Raw genomic sequence first — 25671 nt, forward strand, 5'->3', positions numbered from 1 at the left:
AAACGTGAGAAATCAGTATCATCTTAGCTCAACCTAAACTATTTATAAAGACTCTCGAATCATCATTATTTGAATATTTAATATATTAAGATATAATATTTTATTTAAATCATATTTTAAGATATTTTAATATATATTTAGTTAATTTAAATCTCGTATAAATACATTAATTATTTTAATATTTAACGAATCAAATATAATATAATATATATATATATATATATATATTAAATATTAATTTGAAGGGTTATCCTAAAATTTTACCAAATATCTATTAAGTTTGCGAATTTTCAAATTTACTTTGAAAATAATATTTGTAATTGGAACGAATCGAAATTTAGAATTAAATTTGTAATTTTGCCGTTTAAAATTTAAAAGACCGAATAGTCTGCGTCTGTAATTTAAACAAGAAGGAGAAAAAAAGAAGAAGAAAGCGCGCTCACCGCCCCCAGGTCGAACTGCGCGGGAAGATGCCGAGGTCTTCAAACCTTGGAGGTTTCTGAAGCTTCTCTAGAATTCCGACATCACTTTCGCCGGAAGTTTCAAAGATTTCCCGTCGCTGTTTTCAGCGCTTCAATTCTCCTTTTTATCTTATCGTCGGCTTAGTCCGGGGTAAGCTATGGAATTACTTCAGTTTTATTATCAATAGTCTCTCATGTTTTGTCAATATTGTCTATTAGAATCACTTTTCATCCTCGATCAAGCCCGACCTATCTGTTAAAATCGTTCTTGTTGATGTATATATATATATATATTCATATATAGTGATTTTGGAAATCCACCGTTGTTCTGTCATGACTTCAGTTGTTGATTTCGATTGCATATGTTCATTTGACCTCGAATTGATTTTGATTTTCGTTTTATTGTAAGGGAGATTGTTGAGTATGGCAAGTTCAGGAGATTATCTTTCCCAGATTGACATTTCGAACGAGGTATGAGATTGTTCTCTCTGCATAAAGCCCTGTATGAACTATTTGGAAATTGAGGGTTTGCTCCTTGTATCGCCCTCGCATGGTTAATATTTCTGATTCCGAAACCACTTTTAATCGATAGGAAAAGGACAAGCTCGTGGCGGAAGTTATCCGCTATATCATATTCAAAACTCATCAAAATTCTGGATGTCCCATCAAAAGGGAAGAGCTTACTCAGATCGTAACAAAAAATTATAGGAATCGAGGATTGCCGGCTATTGTGATAGAAGAAGCTAAAGAGAAGCTGTCAAGCATTTTTGGTTATGAGTTGAGGGAACTTCAAAGAGCACGGCCTTCATCCACTGCCCAAGGGCACCCTCCTCAACATAGTAAGAAGTGATCTAACTTATTATCTTACTCTTAATTATTACGATCGAGATCTTCAGACGTCGGTCCAACTCCCATTTATTCACGTTATCTTACTGCAATCCTAGTTATCAGAATTTTTGTAGATATGACTACTGCAAGTCACCACAGGTTTCTTTTAACAAACAGTACAGGGTTATGGTTCAGTCTTGTCATGAGTCGAAGCATACAAATTTTAAGAATGAGCTAACCTTTTGCAACTTTAGTATAGAAAAAGTGTCCAACTAATGATCTTGTCAGTGGAACAAAATGTTCTTGTGGGTGACGAGTACATAGGATGAGAAATTCATTTCTTCTAGTAATGTTATTGTCATTACTCGAATCCGTGAGCTGTGCACATGCTTTATATTAAATGTGGTTCATTGATCATTTTATTACTTATGCTACACACTCCTATCTCAAGAACCATATATGTGAAATAGCACATATTCGAATTTATTCTCATCTCAGAAACTGCGTACGCCTAGGTTTTGGTTCATTCTTCAAAATAAACGTCTGATGCATCTGATATACAATCCTCTTTATTCATTGCATCGAAATAAAACAACTGGAACATGAGGGTTGGCATTTTCTTAGCATGAAAGTTGTGGCTATCGGTTGTAGAAAGTCATACTAAATTCAGTGGATGTACAGACTGCTGAATGTGGTTATTTGGTTATAAATTTTCTTAGTCGCTGAATAAGCTCTCATTTCGTCAAGAACTAGGATCTGCTGTATGCTTCATGGCTTGCCATTAATATTCTAATTTTCAGGTTACTTCCATCTGACATGGCTTCCTGCAAAACTATATCGTTATTGGATCTTGCTTTAACTCTTGTCACTACATGCCTTCAGATGTTGTAGATTCAAAATCCTATGTTCTCATAAGCAAGCTTCCTGCGGAGGTTTATAGAAAGTATGTTGAGGATGTCAATACCGCACACGTGACTGGTTTTAATTTTGTTGTAGTTAGTATTGTACATCTGGCTGGAGGCAAAATTCCTGAAGGTTAGCTCTATGGCTGTAGTTTCTTAATCCAATGCATACTTGGTAGATTTAGAGTGATAGAAAGACAGCTTACACATCAAATGGATTTCATTCATAAACTTTTTCTTTCAATTGTAACTCAAGCCCACCGCTAGCAGATATTGTCCTCTTTGGGCTTTCCGTTTCGGGTTTCTCCTCAAGGTTTTCCCGTTTTAAAAATCTTGAGGGGAAGCCCAAATGGGAAAGCCCAAAGAGGACAATATTTGTTAGCGGTGGACTTGGGCCGTTACACTAATTTAGTACATTACCTGGAGAAGACGTTGCTTATCAGATAGTTATACTAAGTTTTATACCATATTAACTGACTAAAAAATATTTCAATGAGTTTCTTAGAGCAAAAGTTCCAATTTTTTTGCTTCTCTTTCATCGAATCTAGTACATTACTTCGAAAAGATGTTGCTTATCAGATAGCCATGCTACATTTATGCAATATTGATCGACTCAAAATGTTTCAAAGAGTTTCTTAGGGCAGAATGCCATTTTTTGCTTTATAATGGAACCTGGCAATACACTGCAGAAAGCCTTTGGCATCACTTGAGACGAATGGGGTTATCTGAAAGTGATGAAAAACATCCAGTCCTTGGCAACATCAAGCAGGCAGTAGAGTTGCTTGTTCAGCAAAGGTCAGTAAACTCTGTACTATATGCTTGGTAACTGCAATTGAGAAACTTCAACATAATTCGATGACCATAGAAGATACTGGAAAGACGGGTTTACAGGTTCATCTTATTCTTGCCGTGCTTTGTAGATATCTGCAGAAGGACAAAATAAATGGTCCTGAAGGGAATATCACGTTCTACGAGCTTGCTGAAAGAGCTATAGATGGACCAGTTAGTGAAAAGATTAAAGAATATGTAGCACAGGTATGCAGCTTGTCTATATGTATATATAGTATGGATGAATATGTTGTTTTTAGTATAAATAAATGATAATCTTGCAGCATAAAACCTCATAAAGTAGCTAAATTTAAACTTATTATTTGCTTACTTTGGAAGAAGATTAAATGAACACGAGGAATAAAATCCGATAATCGTATTGTCGTGCATTTTAGATTATGTGCCGAAAAATATACAGGATGTCTATCAATAATTAGTTTTGCGTAATTTCTTAAGTAGCATAAAAATTGTGCTTAATATGGATGGTTGGTTGGACGAATCAATGCTACCATGAATGATGGAGCCCATCTTCTGAAGGATTCGCTGTTTATCTGTCTGGAGTGATATCTGTCTGGTTTCTGTTGAATCTAGTTTGCTTTCAGCTTATCATTGCATGTTTCTAATAATTGTGCTTCGACAGCATCAGATCATAGCTTCACGCATTCGACTTAGTTTCTCCTATTCCAAGCTGTCTTTCGCTGCTAAAGAATGTCCAAGCATATTATAATTTAGAGTCAGATAGCATAACTTTACAATTCTTTTAACTAAGTTAACCACATGCCAACCTTTCAGTCCAGCTTGCTGATGATTTGGGTTTGTAAAGTTTCAAGATAAAGAGTTATATGTTTTTTTTGGGTGTGTTTTAATCTTTTTATACATGTGAACAGCCGCTACTTTATGCGTTACGGCTTATTATTATCATCACTAACAATCAAGAATATGAACTTACAAACAACTTCTTCCTTCATCATATTGGCTGGCCCATATTAATGTTTTTAAGATTTGATATTACATAACAAGATTGTTTGTTAGAAAAAAATTATTCACGCAGTACGAATATGGCTATGAATTTGCTGACTATCATATCCCTTCTTCCAGATCGTCAATAAAAATGTTACTACAGAAGAGGGCTGACTATTGTCTCAACATTGCCTCTAGCTAAATTAGTAGTTATGTTGGATCTTCCAAGGATCTTGATGACCTCAAACTTCGCAAGGTGTGTCCAGGTTGGTCATTTTGAATTGAATGTAATTAGTCTACATGTATGTCTGATACTTTAATTCCAATTCAATAGATTGGAGTTGTATTTATTGCATTAAATATTGTATGTTACTGATATTTAATATTTTAGGTGAGTTGGGGGAAGAGCCCATCACGTTCAATTACACATCTAGCTCTATGTATGCCCATATGTATGCCCATCTTTCTCTTTACTCGTGTCACAATTTCTTTCATTAAATTGCATCATAGAAGCATTGACTTGGGGAAAATTACTGTCGAATTGAAGTCTAACCTCAATATAGCTAGTGAAAGTAGCTAGGAATTTGGTTGTCTGACCTTGATTCGAGTCGACTAGGGGAAGTTGCTATTCCTTTAAAAGGATCGACCAATTTTCGTTGCACGATGTTACGAACATAAGGTTTTGGACAAAACAACTTCCAGTTAGCAGTTCAAAGTTGAAAGAAAAAGAATAGAATGAACACTGGTTTAGAACCTACCATAGATGATTGTGGGGCATTTGCAGTCGCAATAGCAAGAAGTTACACATAAGGGAGGGGAAGTCTGTTGGTTATTCCTATGCACAAATTGGGTTCAGGCATCGTTTGAAAATGCGTAACAAATTTTGAACTAACATTCTACAACAAGAAAAAATAAAAAATAAATGGATTAGGACGAGTATCCTTGCTTTACCTTCGTCGTTCACAAGATGTCGAACCCAAAAGCTACTCGAGGCTCTAGAACGGAAATTTCTACAGCTCACCATGTCGTTGATGCACATCGACAACATTCTTACTGGCACACTCGGCTACTAGAGCTTGCATCGCCTATAGAAACTGTGGCAAAAGACTTGGCCCATGCCCTGGCATTCATGGCACCTCCTTGTAAATTGCTTCTCTTGCAAGGATCCTTGAAATGGCTAAATAACTGAACTGCTCCTTTCAGGCACGTCAAAGGTCGTTCCCACAAGGTTCCCAATCTCAGGTTCCTAAGGTGCCTTTGCCAAACATATTGAGCATAGACCAAAAGAGTTGGAAAGAAGATGTATATCAATCTCATAAACACGAACGCAGTAGCTAGAGCCAAATACGTTTCTTCCCGAAGTAGATTTTCGGGAGACCTTGCCCATGAGAATGGGCAATTTTCCTGCTCACTGCTATCATCATGCTTCTCCTGATTCCATACTTGTTCGATTCTATCTGGCGATATTTGGTCCAGTGATGCAGTTTGAATGCCTATAATCAACCATGACCACCAATATCAAATAATAGAACTAAGTTTTAACAATATAGCAGTTAAGATTCTTCATCACATATTCAACTACTGCATATTAAACCAACATTAGTATCTTCAACCACTTGCACTATTCGTCGGCGTTCGTAGCTACTTGTTAAAGCTTTACTTGTTAAAGCTTCCCTGGTTCATCCAAATATGTCGATGTCCTACGATGAAGGGGGCCTCGAAGCACCACACAACTAAAACAAATAATAAGACTCGGAAAAAAAACCTACTACATGACTAACTAAAAAACACGAAACTCCATTACGAATCGATTATGCAAGGAGAAGATGTTCAAGAATCAAGATTCAATGCTTTAATTGAATTACATACAAGATGGAAAATATTATCAGCAACTTAAAATGAATAGTAGCAACATGTATTTTGAGCAATTTGAATATCTCTTAGGCAAAAAATGCTACACAATTTCATTTCTTAAGAATTCAAAACAAGTATTCCTTTCATGGAAGCAAAACTTAAGAGGAAACATAAAGAGACCATACCAGTAACATCATTATAGAATGCAGCAAGAGAAGGGAGCGTTCGAGAACCGTAGTAGCGAGCACGCATTGTAGAATTTAAAAGGAAAAGGGTAGGAAAACCATGGACCCCATACTTAGAGAGTATGCTGCAAGAAAACATGAATTATGTTCACATAAAGTAAACATGATACGACCATAGAATGCCAAATTGAAAAAGTGAAAAGTTCAATATGAAACCTTGGCCTAACAGCTGATTCTTGGATTGCAAAATGCGGGATCGAAGGGTATAAAGACGATAGTATCGAAAAGCTCGGCCTAAAAGACTTGGAGAACTGGCACCAAGATGCATAGAAGAGCACTGCAACATATTCATAGCGGTTCTTATGTACCATATTCAGTGCCATTTGTAAGGAGGCTTCATCTCCCTTAAATCATAGCAAAAACAAATAGTTAGAGTTACCCACACAATTATAACAGCCTCCTATACCCAAATTCATGTAAAGATCAGAATTCCCAATTCTTTTAGTGGCAAAACAACAAAGATAACAGAAGTGAACTCAAAAACAGAGCCTAAAATGCTTAGGATCCGTAGAATTCAAACCCTTAAACAGTTAAGGGGGCTCTCAAACAAATTAACATCAACAAAATTGACTACAGAGCCAGAAAACATGTCTCAATATTCTGAAAAAGCTGAAATTGACCACAAAACTTGGACCAAAATTAAACAAAAGAGACCCTCAAACGTCAAGGATCTTAACGACAAACAATTTGAGATGAATCATAGAAACAGAAAGGGAAAAATAATAAGAAATTTACCTCAGAAACGCCAATAAATTCATAGTGCCCATGCTGCCCGTCAATGGGGCAGTACGAGTTCCAATCCCTAAAACGAAAGATCGTATCCAGAAAAGATTCAATAGGACACGAGAGGCCTGAATGCAAAACCCTAACCGAGTCGGCGGAGGACGCTTGCCTCCCCAGCATCACGATCAACAGAACAATTCCCCTCACGCAGAACCCGATCCTCATAATAATCACAAAATTAGAGAAATGGAGAAGGAAAAAAGAAAAAAAAAAAAAAAAAAAAAACAGAATCAAAGAGGCAACGGAGGGCGGAAATCAGAGAAGCGCATTTTAATGGCGAGAAACGAGATCGAGCGGCGAGAATGGGAGGATCTGATGGGGGAGAAGAAGCGAATTTTTGTTGAGAGGAATGGAATTCTAAAAGGGAAGAGAAATGGATTGAGAGGGAAATCGAGGGTTAATGGCCATTGAAGGTGGGTGGACCGAACCTAAAGATAACGAAACGAAGGCGGTGCGCACTGAAGCACTGCTTGCTTTGGAAAGGACCGTCTGTCATCTCTCTCACTCTCTCGCTCCTCTTCCTTAACCTTTCCCTCTCCGAATTATTTTTTTATTTTTTATTTTATTTATTTTCCTTTTTAGTCGCCGCTCAAAATTTAATATGATTTAGTTATTGATTTATATAAAAATAGTTTGTGGGCGATTTATGAGGTTTAACAAAATCATAATTAGATTAAAATGTAAGGAAGTTGAACCAATATTGTTTGAACTAATATCTATATTAGATTTTGAAACAAAATTATAGGACCAATTGTATCTAAATTTCAACAGTGTCCTGACACAAAGTTAAAATTCTAGATTTTTCTGAATGGTATCTCAATAATGGCTTGAGCTCCCTTGAGGGGGCCTTCTTCACCTACCTACGCGGTTCAAGAAAGGCCCAAAGCTAATCTTGGGTACCTTGAAACTTCATAGAACCTTTCTATCCGAGTGCAGGTAGCGAGATTGTATCTTGGCCCGTAAGTTCTAACACAAAGTTAGAATTCTAGCTCTTTTAAAGTGGTATCTAGCTGATAGCTTAGGCCCCCAAAAGGGAGCCTTCGACCCCCTCGGGAGGGGTCTTCTTCTTCACCTTCTACCTAAGCTGTGCAAGAAAGGCCCAAAGCTAATTCTGGGGAACCTTGAAACTTCATAGGATCTTTCTGTCTAAGTGCAGGTAGCGAGATAGATTGTATCTTGGCCCGTAGGTTCTAACACAAGGTTAGAATTCTAGCTCTTTTAAAGTGATATCTAGCTGATAGCCCGGGACCCCAAAAGGGAGCTTTCTTCGCCCTCCACCAAAGTTGCACAGAAAAGCCCAAAGTCAATCCTAAGGAACAGTGAAGTTTCACAGGATCTTTCTGTCTAGATGCAAGTTGTACGCATCTTCACAGATAGGTATATTTCATTAAGCTTATCTCCGAGACAGTGCATAAATCGTTACGTCTTTCATGCAGGTCAAAACTTACCCGACAAAGAATTTTCTTATCTATTAAATATTTTTTAAATTATGCTCTCGTAAAAAATTGAAAAAGAGAATTAGAAATGGAATGGATAATCAAATCTAATATACTTTATTTAATCCTTAAAACATGATTATTATTTTGATTTTTTTTTTTCATAAAATTTATTCGAAAAAAAGGCTGACATTTCCTCAAGGTCAATGATGGAAATTACTTTTCAAAAAATAATGAAAATTTACCCATACCACTCGTGAGTGCTTTGACTTGGTTATTTTCTATTAAAAACAAACTATACTAAAATAAACATATTCTTTTATAATAAAAAAAATTTCGAAGACTTATTGAAATGTGTAATAAGATCGTTCATACATATGACCTATTAAAAAAATTAAAAGTAAATTTACGAGAGCTAATACTTAAAATAGACAATATCATACCATTGTGAAAATCCATAATTTATGACATATTTATGATCTTTAACATGCAAGCAAAATCACGAGATAATTGCATAGCAATATAATGGCAAAAGATTTAAAAATGTCTCAGCCAACAAAGTTCACGAGTGTCCGTCCAATTGGGTCAATTCAAGCACCCTAGCTAATAATACTTTTTGAGTATAAACCTTGTTACAATTACATCCTCGAATTGCTTTCAACATTAAGTGGTTCGAGGCGAAGAAATCGTCCAACTAAAAACGAATTTGGGATGATACTATTCACAGTATTTTTCCTACTCGAGTGACAAAATTGTAAGCTAACTCCAACAATAAGCAGGAAGATGTGTAAAAAAAAGAACCAAATGTCTACATAATTGAGTATCTGCATCAACTTGTGTACGAGATCTCGTCTCGAAAGCAAAAGTTTCCAGCCGATACCGTCTCGAAACCAATCGACCATCAAATCATTCTCCTTCATCAGCTAGGTTAATCGTGTTCAATTGTCTAAAAAATCTATACAGTTCAGCTTAGTCTACATCTCTGCCATCGTCTGCCTAATCTCCTAAAGCACTAAGATCCTGCAATGCAATTAAGCAAACAGTAAGATCATGGGGGGAAAATAGACTAAAAATAGAACTCTTAAAATGGATGGGATTCACAAACAATAAGAATGGTAAGAAGTATTCTATTTTATCATCAATCCAATCACGAATATATTTCTTTACTTTGATTTAGATGCCTCGTATTTCTCAAAATGCAATTCGATTGATGGAATTGAGATTGATATTCCAATCTTTCTTCTTTGAACGTATTAATTTGATCCCATAAGTGGACCACCACTAAATAGCATGTTGCCACCAGACCCAGAACCCCATATTTCTTCTCGAGAATCTCCTAATTGTTTGAGAGCAACTAAAAAGAAATTCTCTAGTGGAATACCTATCCAAAAGTTTTTGTGACTCAATCATGTATAATGGAATCATAAAAAATTTGATTTTTTCGAACTCTCTGTAACTCACTATAAGCTCGAGAAACAAAGAGAAGATGTATATGAACGAGATAAGAAGGAACAATCAATCTGTTGTCACAATATAATCTTAGACAGTTTGATTCCAAAGCATTTTTCATTTGGGATGGAATATAGGCGAGTATAGATAGTCTAGAATTTCACTAGTGGAAGTAATTAATATTGTCTTAAATGCATAGAGGCACTCATATAATAAACAATAAAGCATGTCTAAATAACATCGAAGAAGAGCTGTTAACGTAAAACAGATTGTTTCTAGCAAACAAATATCAATGAAGTTTAAATTCTACGCAAGGTATACGAACAAAAACAAGTCATGACATGAATGCCATGGATTAAAACAGTTTTGTAATCACATGCTCGCGACAAAAAGGATTCATCCATCAAATTGAGCAATTAATAGTAACTTGTTCTTTATGCAGCTGACTACTTGGTAATTGGATCAGTAATCCTTTCTCATGGCATATAAGAGCCACCATGATCCTAGAAAGAGTCAAAATGTCTGAGAGGGGATTAGGCCCTGGAAACTATTCTACTGGAAACTATTCTAGGAGAAGTTCGAATACGTTTCGATAGTATCTTACTGAATTCACTCAAATTTGAGGTGATTCTTGGTAGATGACTAGTTGGGTTCATATATCAATGAGCCTTTCATAACATCTCTCCAAAGAGTTTCCTTTTCTAGCACAAACATCGAAACCCATTTGCTATCAAGTCCCCAAAGCACAAGTTTATTTCTTACTAATAACCCATACAGAAGTCTCTAGGACATAAAATATCACAAGTTTTTAGATGCCCTTATACAGTTAAGCATTACCTCGTAGAAATAAACAAGGTGAATGAAAGCTAGCCAAGATATTCATGTTATCAAAATAATTGTTCTAATAAATCTCATCCATCTTTTTTACTTCATCTAGCTAAAAGTTTGAAGAGAGACAAATAATAAATGGGCTCCCCTTGGAAATCCAAGTCTTCTTCCATTTAGTTCATTAGGCAAAGACTCACTCTATACCACATTACCAAAATGCATGAAAAGTAGGATGTCCATTCAAAGAGACCCACAGATAACTGGAGAAGCTTTTCTTACTCACGACCTAGTATAACAACCCTCTCTATTAATCCATGTGAGATCCCCACATTAGTTGGAGAGGAACGAAACATTCGTTAAAAGGGGATGAACACCTCTCCCTAGTAGATGTGTTTTAAAACCCTGAGGCTGACGACGATACGTAACGGGCCAAAACATTCAATATCTTCTAGCGATGAGCTTGAACTGTTACATTATTACTAGCAATAGAGAAACCTAAGATGAATCAAAACCTGAATCCTTTTGAAACTTTCCTAACAGTTCCTTCCAATTAGAACCTTTTCTTCCTCTATTGTGGTACATAAAATCACATGATATGCTTTTCTTCCTAATTCAACTGAAAAGATGGGCCACGGGGTAAGAAAGAAAGGGAGAAGAGGATCTCTGACTGAAGCATGCATCTTTTATCTAGAATCTCTAGTCATAATGATGGAGAAATTTGTAGAAAAGATACAATTATATAACCTCAACTCATATTCAAAACATTTCCCAGAATAATTCTTCTTCACTTCTGGTCTTTTACACATTTATAGGTAACAGCATCTAGAACTTGCTCTATTTTTCTCCATCTTTGTCGCCTATTCTAGCAATTAATAGAGAAAACACCCGAACCTTATTGGCCAATAATCACTCACATTGGCCACATTGCTTTTGTTTGGAATTGAACAAAACTCATTTATGCATGCTTCTTTTTTTTCTTTTCTTTTTTCTCTTCTTTTCTTTTTTTGTTGTTGAATAAGGAACAAAAGTTTTTTTTGAAAAAAACAATTCTTGTTTCTTGTTCTCTCAAACTTTAAATTTAAAAAAAAAAAAATTAAATCAAGTTTTCTATGGGAAAAAAAAAAAAACAATCAAAGTATCATGTTAAATATAAATTTTAGCATTTATTATGCATATTATAAGTAAAAAAATGAAGAAAGAATTTTTTTTTATTCGTGTTTTTCAAAATTAGAAACAAGAAACATAAAATCAAAATAAGTTATGTCCAAATTTTGCATATAATTAGTTACATCAACAAGGTCATAGACTAAACTCATTAAGACATATGAGACCAACCGATCAGAAGTTTGAATACCCATCTCACAAATTGAGAGAACACTTTCCTATTTCCAAAATTTTAAAATTTTAAAATAAAAAATTATTTTCTTTTATTTATTTATAAGAGAAACAATCGATCTTAAAGAAATAAATATAACATAATAATTTTGAATGTTTTGTGTCTAAAAAAATATTTTTAAACAAATATATATATATTTTTTTTAATATAAAATTTAAGAGAATACAACCATCATGTTGGACATCCATCAGTTGAGGTGTGTTCAAGCTATAACTTGTACATCATGGACATCAAACAAAAAGAAAACACAAAAAAAAAAAAAGAAGAAAAAGAACACAAACAATTATCAAACATAATTTTGGTTCTTTTTCAATAAAAATAATTACCCAACACATTTTTGTTTTTCATTTCAAAAAAATAGGAGATAAAAAATTGAAAATAGAAGATAAAAGAAACAAGGAGCAAAAACGTTTTATGACTTCCTACCTTCATAGTGGAACTATGATTTTATTCCTTTTATTTTATATTATTGTGAATGTACCAGTCAATTTGGCACACCTTGACTATTTTTACGAGACAGCTGCCTAATCCTACTACATTTAGTTGACGCCTTAAACCTTAGGCATGTCCTGGATTAAACTCATTCCCTCTCTACCTTCTAATATAAAGGAGAGATATTGCTAGGCTAGATATGCCCACTTCTATCTAGGAATGTTCTTTTTCCCATGGGGACTATGTTCAAATGGGACGAGAGACTTGGGAGGGACCAAGGAGGGAGGAATTCCAATTTGACTCGCAATTTTTCCACGAGAAATTCCTACTTCAATTCTTGCAAAATAATAGAAATTTTTGCACTGATAGAGAATCGAAAGGATGGCGTGGATGAAAATGGGCGGGCAAGGGGAAGTCATCCCATCCTTGCCTCGCCTCATGCTGTTACTACCATCGTAATTTAGTAAAGGTAGTTGGTGCAATTATGGTGGGGAAAGGTCATCTTTCTAATCCATCAAAATGTTATGTGTAGAAGCACTATAAATGAACAAATTTAACATCTAAGGTCAAGAATAAGTCAATAGCTAGGTTGATTGAAACCAGAGTATTGAAATAAAAAATATATTAAAGCTTGAACAATAAGAAAATATGGTATTATGTTGAAGTAACCTCTAAGCTCAAACATAAACAACAAAAAAAAGTTACTAACCTTCAACCTCTCTTCTACAAGAAATTATTCAAGAGACTGAAACAACATTAGCTGACATTCATATTATTAGATAAAGAAGAAACCAAATTTAATGTCTAACCATGCACCTAAAGTTTAAAGTTTAGAGGAACAAGCATGTTGAATAATGTTAAATCCAACATGTGAGGTGGAGATTTGAATCTCCTTACCTCTCTGGTGAAGATACACACGTTAACTAATTGAGTTATGCTCAACTGGTATAGTAAAATTGAATCTCCTTACCCCTCTAGTGAAGATACCATACGTTAACCAATTGAGTTATGCTCAACTGGTATAGTAAAATTAACGTAGTTGTTCTTAAATGTTGAATCCAAATACCTTAGGCATCTAGATCCCCAAACTTCCTAAAGACCTATGAATGGGATGTTCTTGAATATTACTATAGTGAGTGTCCAATTGACATAATAAGTGGCCATGCCTTGGTTGAAAAGCCTTGCTATAATCTAAATAGAGTACGTCTATGCTTTATACAAAAGCCACTTTCGTGAAAGCACTAAAGGGTAATTCTAACCTCAGTGCTTGATCTAGATACCACAAATTGTCCATCATGTGAAGTTCAAATTACCTCATAAAATATCATGATTTTCAATATTCCTTTTTTTTTTTTTTTATCACACACATCTAATCAAACTATATAAATGCCAAACATCCAACTACGAAAATGTTTGAGCCCAGCCACAAAATCAGACAGATAAAAAGAAACACGCAAACTCAACAACAAAATATCTAAAACCAACTAAAAAACAATAAAAATAGTCTATTCATAGCAAGCAACAAATCTTCATTAAAATGTTATAACTTAAGTATTTGTGAGTATTAATTTGACAATTTATTTATTATAAGATTTAATTTGATAAAATTGAAAGTAATTTGGGTAAGAAAAAAACGAATCTTTCCTCTTTTTTACTTAATTTAATTAACTATTTGAACAAAATATTAGTTGATTGTTAAATTATTGACTAATTTACTCCACTCAATCTTACATTCTCATTTAATACAAATGAATTAAATTCTAAATTTACTTTTTATGCTTCATTGTAAATATTATTTGTTTTAATTAATTTAAGTAAATTTTTTTAATAAGAATATAAGTAATTTTTTATAAGAATATAAATAATTTTTTTTATAAGAACCTAAGTAAATTTGGGTGTAAATAAATTTTAAAACAAATAAGATTGTCAAAGTTTTGCCTAACACTAATTGACATGTACTCATTTCACTAAGGTCAGAAACTCAAATATCCATATCTCATATTTGTTATTAAAAAGAAGACCCTAAAATAATTTTATGGGTTATCTCAACAACCAAATATAGTAACATTAGATTGACCCACGACAAAAATCAAAATGCACACAAGATAATTTAAACACTCAAAATATTTACATAAATGACCCACTAAGATGTGCTTATGAACATAACATGTTATTATCAAGTAGGATCAATTGTGTCTGGTCTAATTTTCCAATGTGAATAATTTAGCATGTTGGGATTTTCCACCCATTTTCTTAATCTTTTATCGTGCATATTTTACTCTCTTCTTTTAGGATATTTCCATCCTTTTTTTTTTATCTAAATAGTCGTGGGCCCGTATCATTTGTTTGGGAGATTTCATCTATTATTATAATTATTGTCTTTTCTCAATCTTCATTTTTTTTTTTTCCTAGAGTTTTTAAGCTTCAATTAAGATGGGTTTAGTTCATCGGTTAAAGTAATTCAACTTTTCATCCCGGCACGCTTCCCAAGATGCCCCAAGTGCGGTCTTTACGGGTCCAAAGTCCAAACATCGCCTGAAATTCTTTTAGAAAATGTAGGACCCCATATTGAACACCGACGACGCTGACACTTGGCATAAGACAAAAGATGCGTAGTTCCTACTTCCTAGACAGTTGACACCCACCTCTAAAATCACAGATATAACTCAGCCTAAACCAGTTTATTCTAATCCATTCCAACCTCGAATCTGGTGCACCGAAGGAAGTAACAAGATTTTAGCAGTAACTTTTCCACGGATTTCAAGGGGCATCCGTTTCATTTTCGAAGAAGCACAATATTTGGTCCCAATCGAAATGTACTATTGAAAGTTAGTTCCCCAACTAGAAACCGCCGCAAGTACTTTCGATAAGTGTCACATTTTCCTTGCACAAACAACAAATTACCAAACTTCCTTTCCTGCCAACAGGAAAATCTTAACCCACTTCAATGGTGAAGGCCTTCCGTTTTTGTCACACCCTCCCCTCATAAAGAACCACATTGCCACTCTTTTTCAGACCATCACAGAACTCTAATTATGCAGTGATTAAAAATTACTGTCTCCAACTCATTCGATCACTTATTACTATTTAATTTTTAAAATAACTTAAAACATTTTATTATTTACCCTCTAAACCACCTCAGGTTGGCCTTGTCTCAAGCTATCCATTAGGCCGGCATATCAATCATGAAATGGGGCAGTCTTAACAAGAATATTGTAGCTCATCACTATTAACCCTCAATTAAAACACAAGAATCATACAAATTTTTCTTTAAGAAGCCACGATTTCACAATCTTCCTCTCCGAATCCTTTTGGAATGGTTGAAGTTAGCTCCCCTATAGATAAAAATTATGAAAGTCTGAGCTACAATCCTGCAACCAACCATTACATATCTTCCTTGTCCAAATCCAAAGTATTGTTTATTAGTTATTTGACTCTCATCTTCCTGCTTCACGAAGAGATTTCCTCTGTTACACCAATGGAACTATAGTGAACTAGATTAATCATCCCAAAACTATACCATGTTTGGCTTTTTTCTCGGTCCAAATAGAAGTCTAATAAAAAAAAATTATTAGGAAATAAAATAGGCAGTCTTAATCACCCGTGATTGTAGCACAATCTTAACCGGCCTTAATTCCGCCTAGAGTTAATGAATTTGTTTTCTAAGGATTACAGCACATAATTTACATACCATTGATACATCAATCTCATCATATCACACGTGGAGCCAGTACTAAAGTAAGAATATGACAGGAGGCTAATAACTTGAGGATGACAAAATTGGTTAACCTTTTTTTTTTTCTTCTTCTTTGTATGAAGAAAATCTCTCAGCTACTCACCTTTCACTAAATTTTAAAATGGACTAATTTGATATATGACTGAGGCTTTTGTCAAACCAAGCTAAAACTATAATTGAGTTCAACAAAAATGTGGGTGGAGAAATTTGAATCTCTAATCTCTAATCTCTAGGTCAAGGATATATGTCTCAACCATTTTGACATATTCTCAAATTGACAAACTAAAACTACTTTTTCAATGCACCTTCTTGCATTTTAACGATTATACTTAATATTTGATCGGATGTTATTCCAAGTCCTGCGATTTTTGAAGAAAATCTGAGCTTCACATGAAGAACAATTCTAAGAGTGGATTGCATAAAGCAGGGACAATTCAAATTTCCAGTACATTCACAGAAGCGACTTCGTAGAAGGTAATAGATATGCTCTACTTCTGGGTGTGTTTATAATATACCGAAAATCTTTTCACGTTTGTGGGCACTCCTTACAGACACTCCAGGAATTACGAAATTATAGGCTACTTTTGTGATGAAGAATCTCGAGTAAAGGGACAACATGGGCACAAAATCTTCCTATTGATGAACTCTTTTGAGAAGAGGGTTGCCTCTAAATGAATGAAAGTATAGCTATAAAGAGATATAGCCTTCTTGGAAAAGGAGAATTCAGAACATTAGATTTAGAATCTTTTTCACCTAAGGTTTTCTTCTTCATTAGCAATCTCTCGACCTGATTTTCACCTCTGCACTGCAATGGGAATAAAATAAATAACTCCCTCCAGGTTAATTAAATTATTATTATTATTATTATTATTATTTTACGACCTAGGCTACCATGTGCATATCTTAACTGATCTCATCGGACAACTATTTGATCCTATAATATTTAGTTGCTAAGAAAACTACATCTAACTCTACAACATTTGGTTACCAAGAAAACTCAATTTTAACTCGATAGACTCCGTAGTATAGTTTGAATTAAGAGCATGCAAATTCAGTAAACTAATAAGTAAAATTTCAGGAAACAAATAAGTAGAAATATGAAATAAAAAAAAAAACAAGTCAGGCATTTCGCAGGCAAATATTATCAAAATATATAAATTCAGATGCAGAAGGTCAACAAGTACACCATCGGTAAAAGCAAATGATAAAATAAATACATGCACTTGACATGAAAAAACTGAGAAAAAAAGTAGCAAATCAAGAACTGATATTCAGGACTTCAAAGCTGCTAGTAATTTAAAGAAAATTCAAGTTTCATTTAATCACAGAGAAGATGATTAACAAAACTTAGTTCGATAAACTAGACTATACTTATTTTTTAAAAACTGAGAAAAGAAAGTCGAAAAACATAAATTAATTCTGAACAATTCAATTTTTACAAAAATAATTTTAAAAAAAAATATCGAAAATCAAAATACTGTTTCGCATTTTCTTTGTTTGTTCTTTTTTTCCAGAAAAGTTATTTTAAAAAATCTTTCAGTAAAACTTGGAAAATAAACGGAAAGAACATATAAATAAAATCGAGAACAATCAATCAAATTTAAAGAACGAACAATAACAGTTATCTTACGTATACAGGTAGGTCGAAGCGACCAGGTTCACAGCATTACCATTACGATCTCATCCTCCTCCGCTCGTTTATCGCATCCGCTTATGGAGTTCGCAGCCGCATTTCCATTGCTCTGAGCAAACCGATTACTATCCTTCCGCGGTCGTCCTCGCCGCCGCTTAATCGGAGCGTAACTGCTATCGATGATATCAACAGGAATACTGTGAAAAATCGCGTAGGAAGATTCAGGTACCGATTCATCATAAATGTGGTTAACAAGAACCAGGTCCTCATCTCCATCATCATAGCTGTCATTGACGCCACAATGAGACTCTCCAACGAAGAGCTGCTTGAAGAGAGTAACAATCTCAGCGCTCTCTTCATCGAAGCGGTCAGGGGATTGGGGGCGAATTGTGGAGGAGGAGGAGGAGGAAGGAAACTGAGATTTGCGAGGGGCAAGACGAAGACGAGAATAGGTTTGTTTCCGGCTACCGGCGGACTCGTTGAAGACAGATCGATCAATTTTGGGGATTAGAACGTCGTCGTCGTTGTTGGATTGGGAGATTGAAGACGACGATGAGGAGGAGAAACGAGAGAGACAATAGAGTTCGGATTGGGAGAGGAGACGGAGATCTATGATCGGAAGAGTATTCATGCGGAATCTGTCGTCGGAGGGGGAAGCAACCATAGTTGTGGAAGCCATGGATATGGCATGAGGTCCTGTAAATTGCGAAAAAAAGGGAGGGAGAGGGAGAGGGAACAACGAAAGGGAGAAGCGCCACTGTTAAAGGGGATAACCAGTTTCAAACTGGGCCTTGGCCCAAACATTTTCCCACTGGGCCTTACCCTAGAATTATTAAAATAATCGATATAAATATATTTAAATAAATAAATACATATGAATTTACACTTTCTCTTAAAAAAAATTATTACAGCAGCAGAAGCTTCCAGAATGTTCTTGTCTTCCTCTTACAGTCTCTCCACTAAACCTTTCTAGGGTTCATACTTGTTACAAGATTTCTGGTTGTTGATTTTCACTCTTCTGTCCCTGCTCCATTCTCGAGGTTTGTCGATTCTCTCTTGTTTTCCTCTGTATTTCACTATGTTTCGAATTCGATATGTTGATTGAGAATCGCCTTGTATTCTGCTGAACCTGAAACTTTTGTTTAGTGATTGTTTTTTTGATTTAGGTTATGACATTGAAAAGATTTGTGAACTTCAATCAATCAATAATGTTATGAGGATTTGCATATGAATTTGTGCGGTTGTTTGCTTTTAGCATAGAGAACGTTCGTTCTTAGTTCTTGGTTATTACTAAACTTAAGTGAAGAACATTTAGTGATTATGCTAAATCTTAGTTGTTTCTTCATTTGGTTTCAAGAGTTTTGGTTTGAGAATGTTTATGGGCAAGGATTTGTGAGGGTGTTCATAATTTGTCTACGAAAGATTGAACTGAAAAGGGAGATTTGGACGTGGAAGGGGATGATCATAAACCAAATACATCTCTACTGGTATGAGGCTTTGTGGAGGTTCATGATTCCCAATATCATACCATTGTGGAGGTTCGTGATTCACAACATGATATCAGAGTCATGGCTTTAACTTAGCCATGTCAATAAAATCCTCAAATGTCGAACAAAGGAATTGGGAGCCTCGAAGGTGTAGTAAAAAAGTGACTTAAGTGTCAAACGAAAGGTGTACTTTGTTCGAGGGCTCCAGAGAAAAGAGTTGAGCTTCAATCAAGGGGAGCCTGGTCAAGGGCTTCATAGGCCTCAAGGGAGGCTCTATGGTATACTTTGTTCGAGGGGAGGATTGTTAGTGGAGAGTCCCACATTGACTAATTAAGGAGATGATCATGGGTTTATAAGTATACATCTCCTTACTTTAGCACTTTAGAGATGTGAGATCCCACGTCGGTTGGAGAGGAGAACAAAGCATTCTTACTCTCCCTAGTAGACGCATTTTAAAAGGCTTGAGGGGAAGCTCGAAAGGTAAAGCCCAAAGAGAACAATATCTGCTAGCGGTGGGTTTGGATCGTTACAAATGGCATCAGAGTCAGACACTGAGCGATGTGCCAGTAAGGAGGCTAAGCTCCGAAGGGGGGTAAACACGAGGCGGTGTGCCAGCAAGGACGTTGGGGTCCGAAGGGGGTGGATTTGGGGTCCCACATCGATTAGAGAAAGGAACGAGAGCCAATAAGAACTCTAGGCCCTGAAGGGGATAGACTGTGAGATCCCACAATTGGTTGGGGAAGGAGAACTAAATATTGTTTATAAGGGTGTGAAAAACCTCTCTCTAGCAAACACGTTTTAAAACAGGACAATATCTATTAGCGGTGGATTTAGACTGTTACAAGAAAAATCCGACTCGTGAGCATTCCAATTGTAATTGTAATTGTGAGACTGAACCAAAGCAAAATTCATTGTACCACCTCGTGTGAAGTACAGGATTCCTCTCAGATGGGCCCATAGAAAAGATAGTTATCTGTAAATATTACTGATGAGGAAGTCCTTTCTTCAGGAAGCTTGACCAAGAGGTTATTTTCTCGTTTATTTAGTCGATGTGACCGTCAACTGTAGTTTTGTGTTTGCAGGATAATGATGATGTAGAAAGAGCAGATATCATTCCATTCAGACTCTTCCATGTTTGAAGGCATAGAAGATTACTCCCACCAAATTGGAGGGATGATTGGGCTAATAAATGCATCTAATATCATATAGGAGTAAGTAAATTTATATTTAGAGTCAGCAAACTTTAACTCCCACTCCCAGATCATTGGTCCTTTCACCCATCCAATGTCATGGTTGACATACATGAGATCTTGGAGAACGAAACATTTCTTATAAAGGTGTGGAAACCTCTTCTTACTAGATGTGTTTTAAAAACCTTGAGAGGAAGCCTAAACGAGAAAGACCAAAGAAGACAATATCTGCTAGCGATGGGCTTAGGCTGTTACAAATGGTATAAGAGCCAGACACCGGGCGATGCGCCAACGAGAACGTTGGATCTCCAAAGAAGGTGGATTGTGAGATCCAACATTAGTTGGAGAGAGGAACAAAACATTACTTATAAGGTGTGAAAACCTTTCCCTACCAAACGCGTTTTAAAAACCTTGAGGGGAAACTCAGAAGGGAAAGTCTAAATACGGCAATATCTACTAGCGGTGGGCTTAGGCTGTTACAGCTTTCTCCACAACAAAACCAATCAAAAAAGATGAAACGTTATTCGTGAGTTTACAGAGAGCCTAATCATAAAATTTGTCTAAAGCCATATTATTGTGATCGTTTGATATACTCCGCTTGTAATCTTAGGAACTCTGGCTCAGGTCCATCCCTATGTAGTGAAGGCCATTGTGTCGAATCTCAATATTATCAACCTATTGAAGACTGCAATCATTGTAACAAAAAGCTCTAGGTGGGTACCTGTGGAAGAGAGGACATGGCCTTCTAGAGCTAACTTAAACAAGAGTGAACTTGAAGTATATGGTAATGATTTTCTTCTGTTATTGATTATTAAGGTACTTGGATGAAGTTCTTACATCCCCGCTAATATTCTCATATCACCCGAAGAGACCCGATGATGACGATCTTTCGCCCTCATATAACATGCTACGTGTCACAATTGCACTATTGCGGCAGTAGGACAGCGATTGTGCGACATTTGTTCTAATCCAGCGAACACGTCGGCTATGTGAACATTTCACGGACAATAACGGCGTATGCTCGAGCCTTGGATCGCGTTTGAGAGAAATGTACATTTTGGGGCATTTGATAGCATAAAACCTACGTAGGAAGATTTGACAACTAGTCACATCATTGTATGATACATTTTTGGGCCTTTTAGCTAAAGTGGGTGTAGACATGATTTTGTGACTGATCATACACCCCTTACAGAAACAAAAATAATAATAAGAGCATATCTAACATGAAAATAAGTAAAAAGGATTTATAACAAACATGCAGCCCTGGACAACACGTCTTGGAAAAGCATGACCAAGACATCCGACATGTAGTCATAGGCAACACGTCTTGGACAAGCATAATGTTGCATATGATGGTATCTTGTTCCTCGAAGCTCCTCAACATCGTTGCACCATATTTTATATGTTAACTGAGATTGATCAGTTACTCGTCCTGAGGTAATCAAATAAAAGTTCATTTCTAATTAGATTTAGTCGTTGAATATATATAATTGTAAGTGATCCAATCATGTAATGATGAAGGTAGATGAGATTCCATGAAAAAGTTGATAAAGCTTAGCCAAATACAGCAAATGTGATTCTCATATGAGTGATGTACATAGACAAAATAATGGCCCTTCCATTTCCATCAATGTCCTCTAAACCAACTTAGCTAAGCTATTATATTATCAAATAAATTAACTACCACTAATTTCATCATCGAATCATTCAATACCATAATGATTGATCTCGATTCGATTCCTGAGCACCTAGTGGTTAACGGCTTAGTCAAAATAAATAAATAAATCTCGGTTAGTATTTGTACTTTGAATTAAGAAGTCAAAATTTTAAATTGACATATGGTTGAAAAAAAAAGTCAACTAAATCTCGTCTATTAAAATTTATTTTTATCAACTTAAAGCTTATTATACAACATTTTAAACTCAAAATGTTGTAATTAATGATGTATTAATATTAATATTAATATTATTTTAATTTCCAATATATTATAAATAGTTTATATGGTTCGAAGCTATTAATGGATTGAACCCATGACTATTATAAGCTATAGTAAATTGTATCGTGCTCAATCGATAAACGACTTTTAACGTTAAGAACTGTTGAAGAAATTTTATCAAATTACAGAATTGCTAAATTTGCAAATTTCTTAAAAGAGTTCAAACTTTCGTGATTTGTCAATCCTCCCAACCCTCGAACTTTGAAAAATTACTGAAATTAGGGTTTGAATTTTTGGAATCATTCCAAATGAACCCTAAATTTATAATCTTAATGAACAATTTCAAATTGGATAAGTAAAAATATAATCAAAACACGTGAAGTATAGATTAGAATTCGATGTCATAATTGAATTAAGTTAAATATTTTTTAAAAAATAGCATATATTGCAGTTAATAATATAACATTTTAACAGTATAGCTACGTTCAAATTGATAAAAATATTAATTAGGTTAGACATCTCGGGTTCGCGTTGAATAATAATTATATTATAAGATTAAATTTATAATTTAATTGATGTATTTTAAATTTAAAAATATATATATTAATTTATGGATATTGGGAGAGGCCAACCAGAACCCAACCCCTTTCTTCAACAGTTCAAATCCGTCTCTGCAAAATTAAGAACCAAACAAACAAAGAACACCAACGCCACATAACAACCCCTCCAATTTCTTCTATAAATCTCCATTAAACCTTCTCTGGCTTCTTAATTCATGAACATCACCGTCCACCACACCCACCGCCGCCCTCCTTCCTCCTCCTAATCCTTCCTCCGCCGCCCCCATGGCCGATCATTTCTCCAATCCCCCGCCGCTCTTCGGCGACACCACATGGACCAAAGTCTTCGTCGGCGGCCTCGCTTGGGAGACCAAATCCGACGAAATGCACAGATTCTTCCAACAGTTCGGCGAGATTCTCGAAGCCGTCATAATCAAAGATAAAACCACCGGCAAATCCAAAGGCTACGGATTCGTAAGTTCCTTATTCCTCTCCGATTCCATTTCCGGTTACGATTTTAATTCCGCCGTCTCCGATTTTGTAATTAGGTCACTTTCCGAGATCCTCAATCGGCGAGAATGGCCTGCGCTAATCCAAATCCGATTATCTGTGGAAGACGAGCAAACTGTAACATCGCCATCTTCGGTCCGCCTCGTCCTCCGCCGTCCGGAGGTATCTCCGATTAACTTTCCTAATCTCATTACCGGAAAACGATCGATTGATTTCTGTTAACATTCTTCTCGATTTTACAGGGAGAATCCAAACTACAGCGTCGTACGGCGGGTTACGGCCGTCGTTTCCGCCGCCGCCGGTCATTTTCCCGCCATACAGGTACATGATTCTTCGATGGCGACAATGTTACAAGGAACCAACAATTTACCTCGACAGGAAGTCAAATGTTGTTTGTTTTTTTGTTTCTTTTTGCAGATACCGATCCTACGCTCCAAATTACACAGTACCTTATGGCTATGGCTATGGCATTGGGTACGGCCATGGCTATGGCTATGGCTATGGCTATGGCTATGACTGTTCTTCTTCATCACCGGCTCCAAGAGCACCATTTTCATCGCCATCATCAGCAGCAGCACCCTATGTTCCGTACTATATGAATCAGGGGTTGTTCTACTCTCCGATGCACCAGATTATTACTCCCAGTACTGGTAATTATTTATCGTTTTATTAAATTCTTGTTTTATTTTGATAATAATATCATTATTGGGCGGGGATTGTCTGGAGAGAAACACATGGGTCATGGCCTGCGCCCATGTGAGGACTGAGCTGTCTGATGGGTCATTGGCCATTCACAACCCCATGAACAGGGGTGTATGAAACGCCATGCCAGATAGGATTTTTAGGTTGTTTCCAAAGTTTCTCTAACAATTCCGTCTCTACCGTCTCACTACCAGTAGATATTGTTCTTATTCTCTTTTGAGCTTCCTCTCAAATATTTAAAACGTTCATATTAGGTAGGAGTTTCCACACCCTTGAAAATAATATTAGATGAACACGGTTCTCCACAATGATATGATATTGTTCATTTTGAGTCTCTCATGGCTTTGCTTTGGGCTTCTCCGAGAGGCCTCGTGTCAATAGAGAGAGTATTCCTTGATTATAAACCCATGATCATTCCCTAAATTAACCAACATGGAACTTTCATCCACCCTCCTAAGGGTCAGCGTCCTCGCTGGCATACTATTCGGTGACTGGCTCTAATACTGTAATAGCCCAAGTCTGGAACGAAAAGACTAGAGAGGATAATATTTGCTAGTGGTGGGTGAATTTTCATCCACCCTCCTTAAGGGTCAGCGTCCTCGCTGGCATGCTATCTAGTAACTGGCTCTAATGCTATAATAACCCAAGTCTGAAAGGAAAAGTCTAGAGAGGATGATATCTGTTAGTTTTAAAGTATTTTGATACATAATCGAAATAGATAATATGAATAAATTGGTTATGTAGCATTTAAATACTTAAAATGTGTAAAATAGGTGATATCTTAAAAAGAATATAAAAAAAAACATTCTAAAATTATTCCACATAAAACATAATCCAAACAAAAAAAAGGCAGAAAATAATATCGAGATACGAAAAAACAAAATTCAATTATTTATAGCGGTTTTTTTTTAATTATCATAAACAACAAAAATCTAACTATTCATTGGTAAGACAGATCTTGTTGGGTGTCTTTTAATATTACATGTCTGTCACTTAGATCTATTAGACACAAAATTTGCTGTATAAATAGACGTTAAATTGTTAATTTAATTATTAACCTAAGTTTAAAAAATATCATATGATATATATATATAAATGTAATTTATGTATGTTTTTGGATGTGAGTGTTCAGGTTGGGAGACTCCGCAGCATACTCCAACGGACACAGAAGGTGGAGGCAGTGGCTTCAATAGCCCAAACTCTTCATAGAATCCTGTTTATATTATATTATATTATAGTAATAATAATAATATTAAGCTGTAAATTATATTTCTGTTAGTTAAATTAGTTAATTTGTACCTTAAACTTTCAATTTTATTCCGAAATCAATAAATACAATATTGTATTTAATTTTCACCTACATTTTACTAAGATTTACCTTTTTACTCTTTCAACTATAAAATCAAACAAACCCAACTAAACGAGGTGTCTTAAATGTAATCTAGGTAACATTATTGGTGTTGACGTTCCATTATTGGTGTTGACGTTCCATTATTGGCTCTTATATTTATTGTT

The 25671-nt window shown here is 35.5% G+C and overlaps 4 protein-coding genes and 1 long non-coding RNA gene across 9 annotated transcripts; 3 read left to right on the forward strand and 2 right to left on the reverse strand.

The window, feature by feature from the left end:
- The first annotated feature begins 392 nt into the window (after nucleotides 1–392).
- LOC111798961 (melanoma-associated antigen G1-like protein) lies at nucleotides 393–4404 on the forward strand. Of its 2 annotated transcripts, none has more exons than XM_023682320.2 (7): nucleotides 393–612; nucleotides 871–932; nucleotides 1054–1300; nucleotides 2172–2324; nucleotides 2881–2986; nucleotides 3112–3226; nucleotides 4118–4404. In XM_023682320.2, exons 2-7 carry the CDS (start codon nucleotides 885–887, stop codon nucleotides 4151–4153), a joined length of 705 nt encoding a protein of 234 aa, XP_023538088.2. In that variant the 5' UTR covers nucleotides 393–612; nucleotides 871–884; the 3' UTR covers nucleotides 4154–4404. The 2 variants fall into 2 exon arrangements, with proteins under 2 accessions (XP_023538088.2, XP_023538089.2); XM_023682321.2 differs by having other exon boundaries at nucleotides 875–932.
- APRL4 (APR-like 4) lies at nucleotides 3381–7390 on the reverse strand. Of its 3 annotated transcripts, none has more exons than XR_015421735.1 (5): nucleotides 6814–7390; nucleotides 6235–6422; nucleotides 6019–6143; nucleotides 4931–5472; nucleotides 3381–3717 (listed from the first exon to the last, which is right to left on the reverse strand). XR_015421735.1 is itself a non-coding variant. In XM_023682319.2 (4 exons), exons 1-4 carry the CDS (start codon nucleotides 7024–7026, stop codon nucleotides 5030–5032), a joined length of 969 nt encoding a protein of 322 aa, XP_023538087.1. In that variant the 5' UTR covers nucleotides 7027–7389; the 3' UTR covers nucleotides 4711–5029. The 3 variants fall into 3 exon arrangements, 1 of the variants encoding a protein (XP_023538087.1); XR_015421734.1 differs by having other exon boundaries at nucleotides 3381–3720; nucleotides 6814–7389; XM_023682319.2 differs by lacking the exon at nucleotides 3381–3717 and having other exon boundaries at nucleotides 4711–5472; nucleotides 6814–7389.
- Nucleotides 7391–8807: 1417 nt separating this feature from the next.
- LOC111799308 (methyl-CpG-binding domain-containing protein 8) lies at nucleotides 8808–18513 on the reverse strand. 2 transcript variants are annotated; one of them, XM_023682818.2, is made up of 2 exons: nucleotides 17809–18513; nucleotides 8808–9317 (listed from the first exon to the last, which is right to left on the reverse strand). In XM_023682818.2, the coding sequence occupies exons 1-2, from the start codon at nucleotides 18448–18450 to the stop codon at nucleotides 9294–9296; spliced, it is 666 nt and encodes a 221-aa protein (XP_023538586.1). In that variant the 5' UTR covers nucleotides 18451–18513; the 3' UTR covers nucleotides 8808–9293. The 2 variants fall into 2 exon arrangements, with proteins under 2 accessions (XP_023538586.1, XP_023538587.1); XM_023682819.2 differs by having other exon boundaries at nucleotides 17769–18513.
- Nucleotides 18514–18652: 139 nt separating this feature from the next.
- Nucleotides 18653–21623, forward strand: LOC111798187 (uncharacterized). Its single transcript, XR_015421664.1, has 4 exons — nucleotides 18653–18811; nucleotides 20341–20469; nucleotides 21059–21232; nucleotides 21317–21623. It is a non-coding gene; the product is annotated as an uncharacterized LOC111798187 (long non-coding RNA).
- Nucleotides 21624–23011: 1388 nt separating this feature from the next.
- Nucleotides 23012–25512, forward strand: LOC111798980 (uncharacterized). Its single transcript, XM_023682350.2, has 5 exons — nucleotides 23012–23418; nucleotides 23493–23616; nucleotides 23697–23775; nucleotides 23872–24104; nucleotides 25289–25512. Exons 1-5 carry the CDS (start codon nucleotides 23230–23232, stop codon nucleotides 25363–25365), a joined length of 702 nt encoding a protein of 233 aa, XP_023538118.2. The 5' UTR covers nucleotides 23012–23229; the 3' UTR covers nucleotides 25366–25512.
- Nucleotides 25513–25671: the final 159 nt, after the last annotated feature.

The sequence above is a fragment of the Cucurbita pepo genome, chromosome 7, assembly GCF_057944985.1.
Source record: "Cucurbita pepo subsp. pepo isolate OVF chromosome 7, ASM5794498v1, whole genome shotgun sequence".
NCBI classification, from domain to species: Eukaryota; Viridiplantae; Streptophyta; class Magnoliopsida; order Cucurbitales; family Cucurbitaceae; genus Cucurbita; species Cucurbita pepo.

What these genes read in the sequence shown, in the direction of transcription:
- LOC111798961 (XM_023682320.2), top strand. Translation starts at nt 885, where the DNA reads ATGGCAAGTTCAGGAGATTATCTTTCCCAGATTGACATTTCGAACGAG. An exon ending in AGGGCACCCTCCTCAACATA is followed by an intron (nt 1,301 to 2,171) that starts GTAAGAAGTGAT and finishes ACATGCCTTCAG; the next exon opens with ATGTTGTAGATTCAAAATCC. An exon ending in GAGTTGCTTGTTCAGCAAAG is followed by an intron (nt 2,987 to 3,111) that starts GTCAGTAAACTC and finishes CGTGCTTTGTAG; the next exon opens with ATATCTGCAGAAGGACAAAA.
- APRL4 (XM_023682319.2), bottom strand. Translation starts at nt 7,026, where the DNA reads ATGAGGATCGGGTTCTGCGTGAGGGGAATTGTTCTGTTGATCGTGATG. An exon ending in GAATCAGCTGTTAGGCCAAG is followed by an intron (nt 6,144 to 6,234) that starts GTTTCATATTGA and finishes GTTTTCTTGCAG; the next exon opens with CATACTCTCTAAGTATGGGG. An exon ending in ATTCTATAATGATGTTACTG is followed by an intron (nt 5,473 to 6,018) that starts GTATGGTCTCTT and finishes GGTTGATTATAG; the next exon opens with GCATTCAAACTGCATCACTG.
- LOC111799308 (XM_023682818.2), bottom strand. Translation starts at nt 18,450, where the DNA reads ATGGCTTCCACAACTATGGTTGCTTCCCCCTCCGACGACAGATTCCGC. An exon ending in AGGAGGATGAGATCGTAATG is followed by an intron (nt 9,318 to 17,808) that starts GTAATGCTGTGA and finishes ATTGCATTGCAG; the next exon opens with GATCTTAGTGCTTTAGGAGA.
- LOC111798980 (XM_023682350.2), top strand. Translation starts at nt 23,230, where the DNA reads ATGGCCGATCATTTCTCCAATCCCCCGCCGCTCTTCGGCGACACCACA. An exon ending in GTCATTTTCCCGCCATACAG is followed by an intron (nt 23,776 to 23,871) that starts GTACATGATTCT and finishes TTCTTTTTGCAG; the next exon opens with ATACCGATCCTACGCTCCAA. An exon ending in GATTATTACTCCCAGTACTG is followed by an intron (nt 24,105 to 25,288) that starts GTAATTATTTAT and finishes GTGAGTGTTCAG; the next exon opens with GTTGGGAGACTCCGCAGCAT.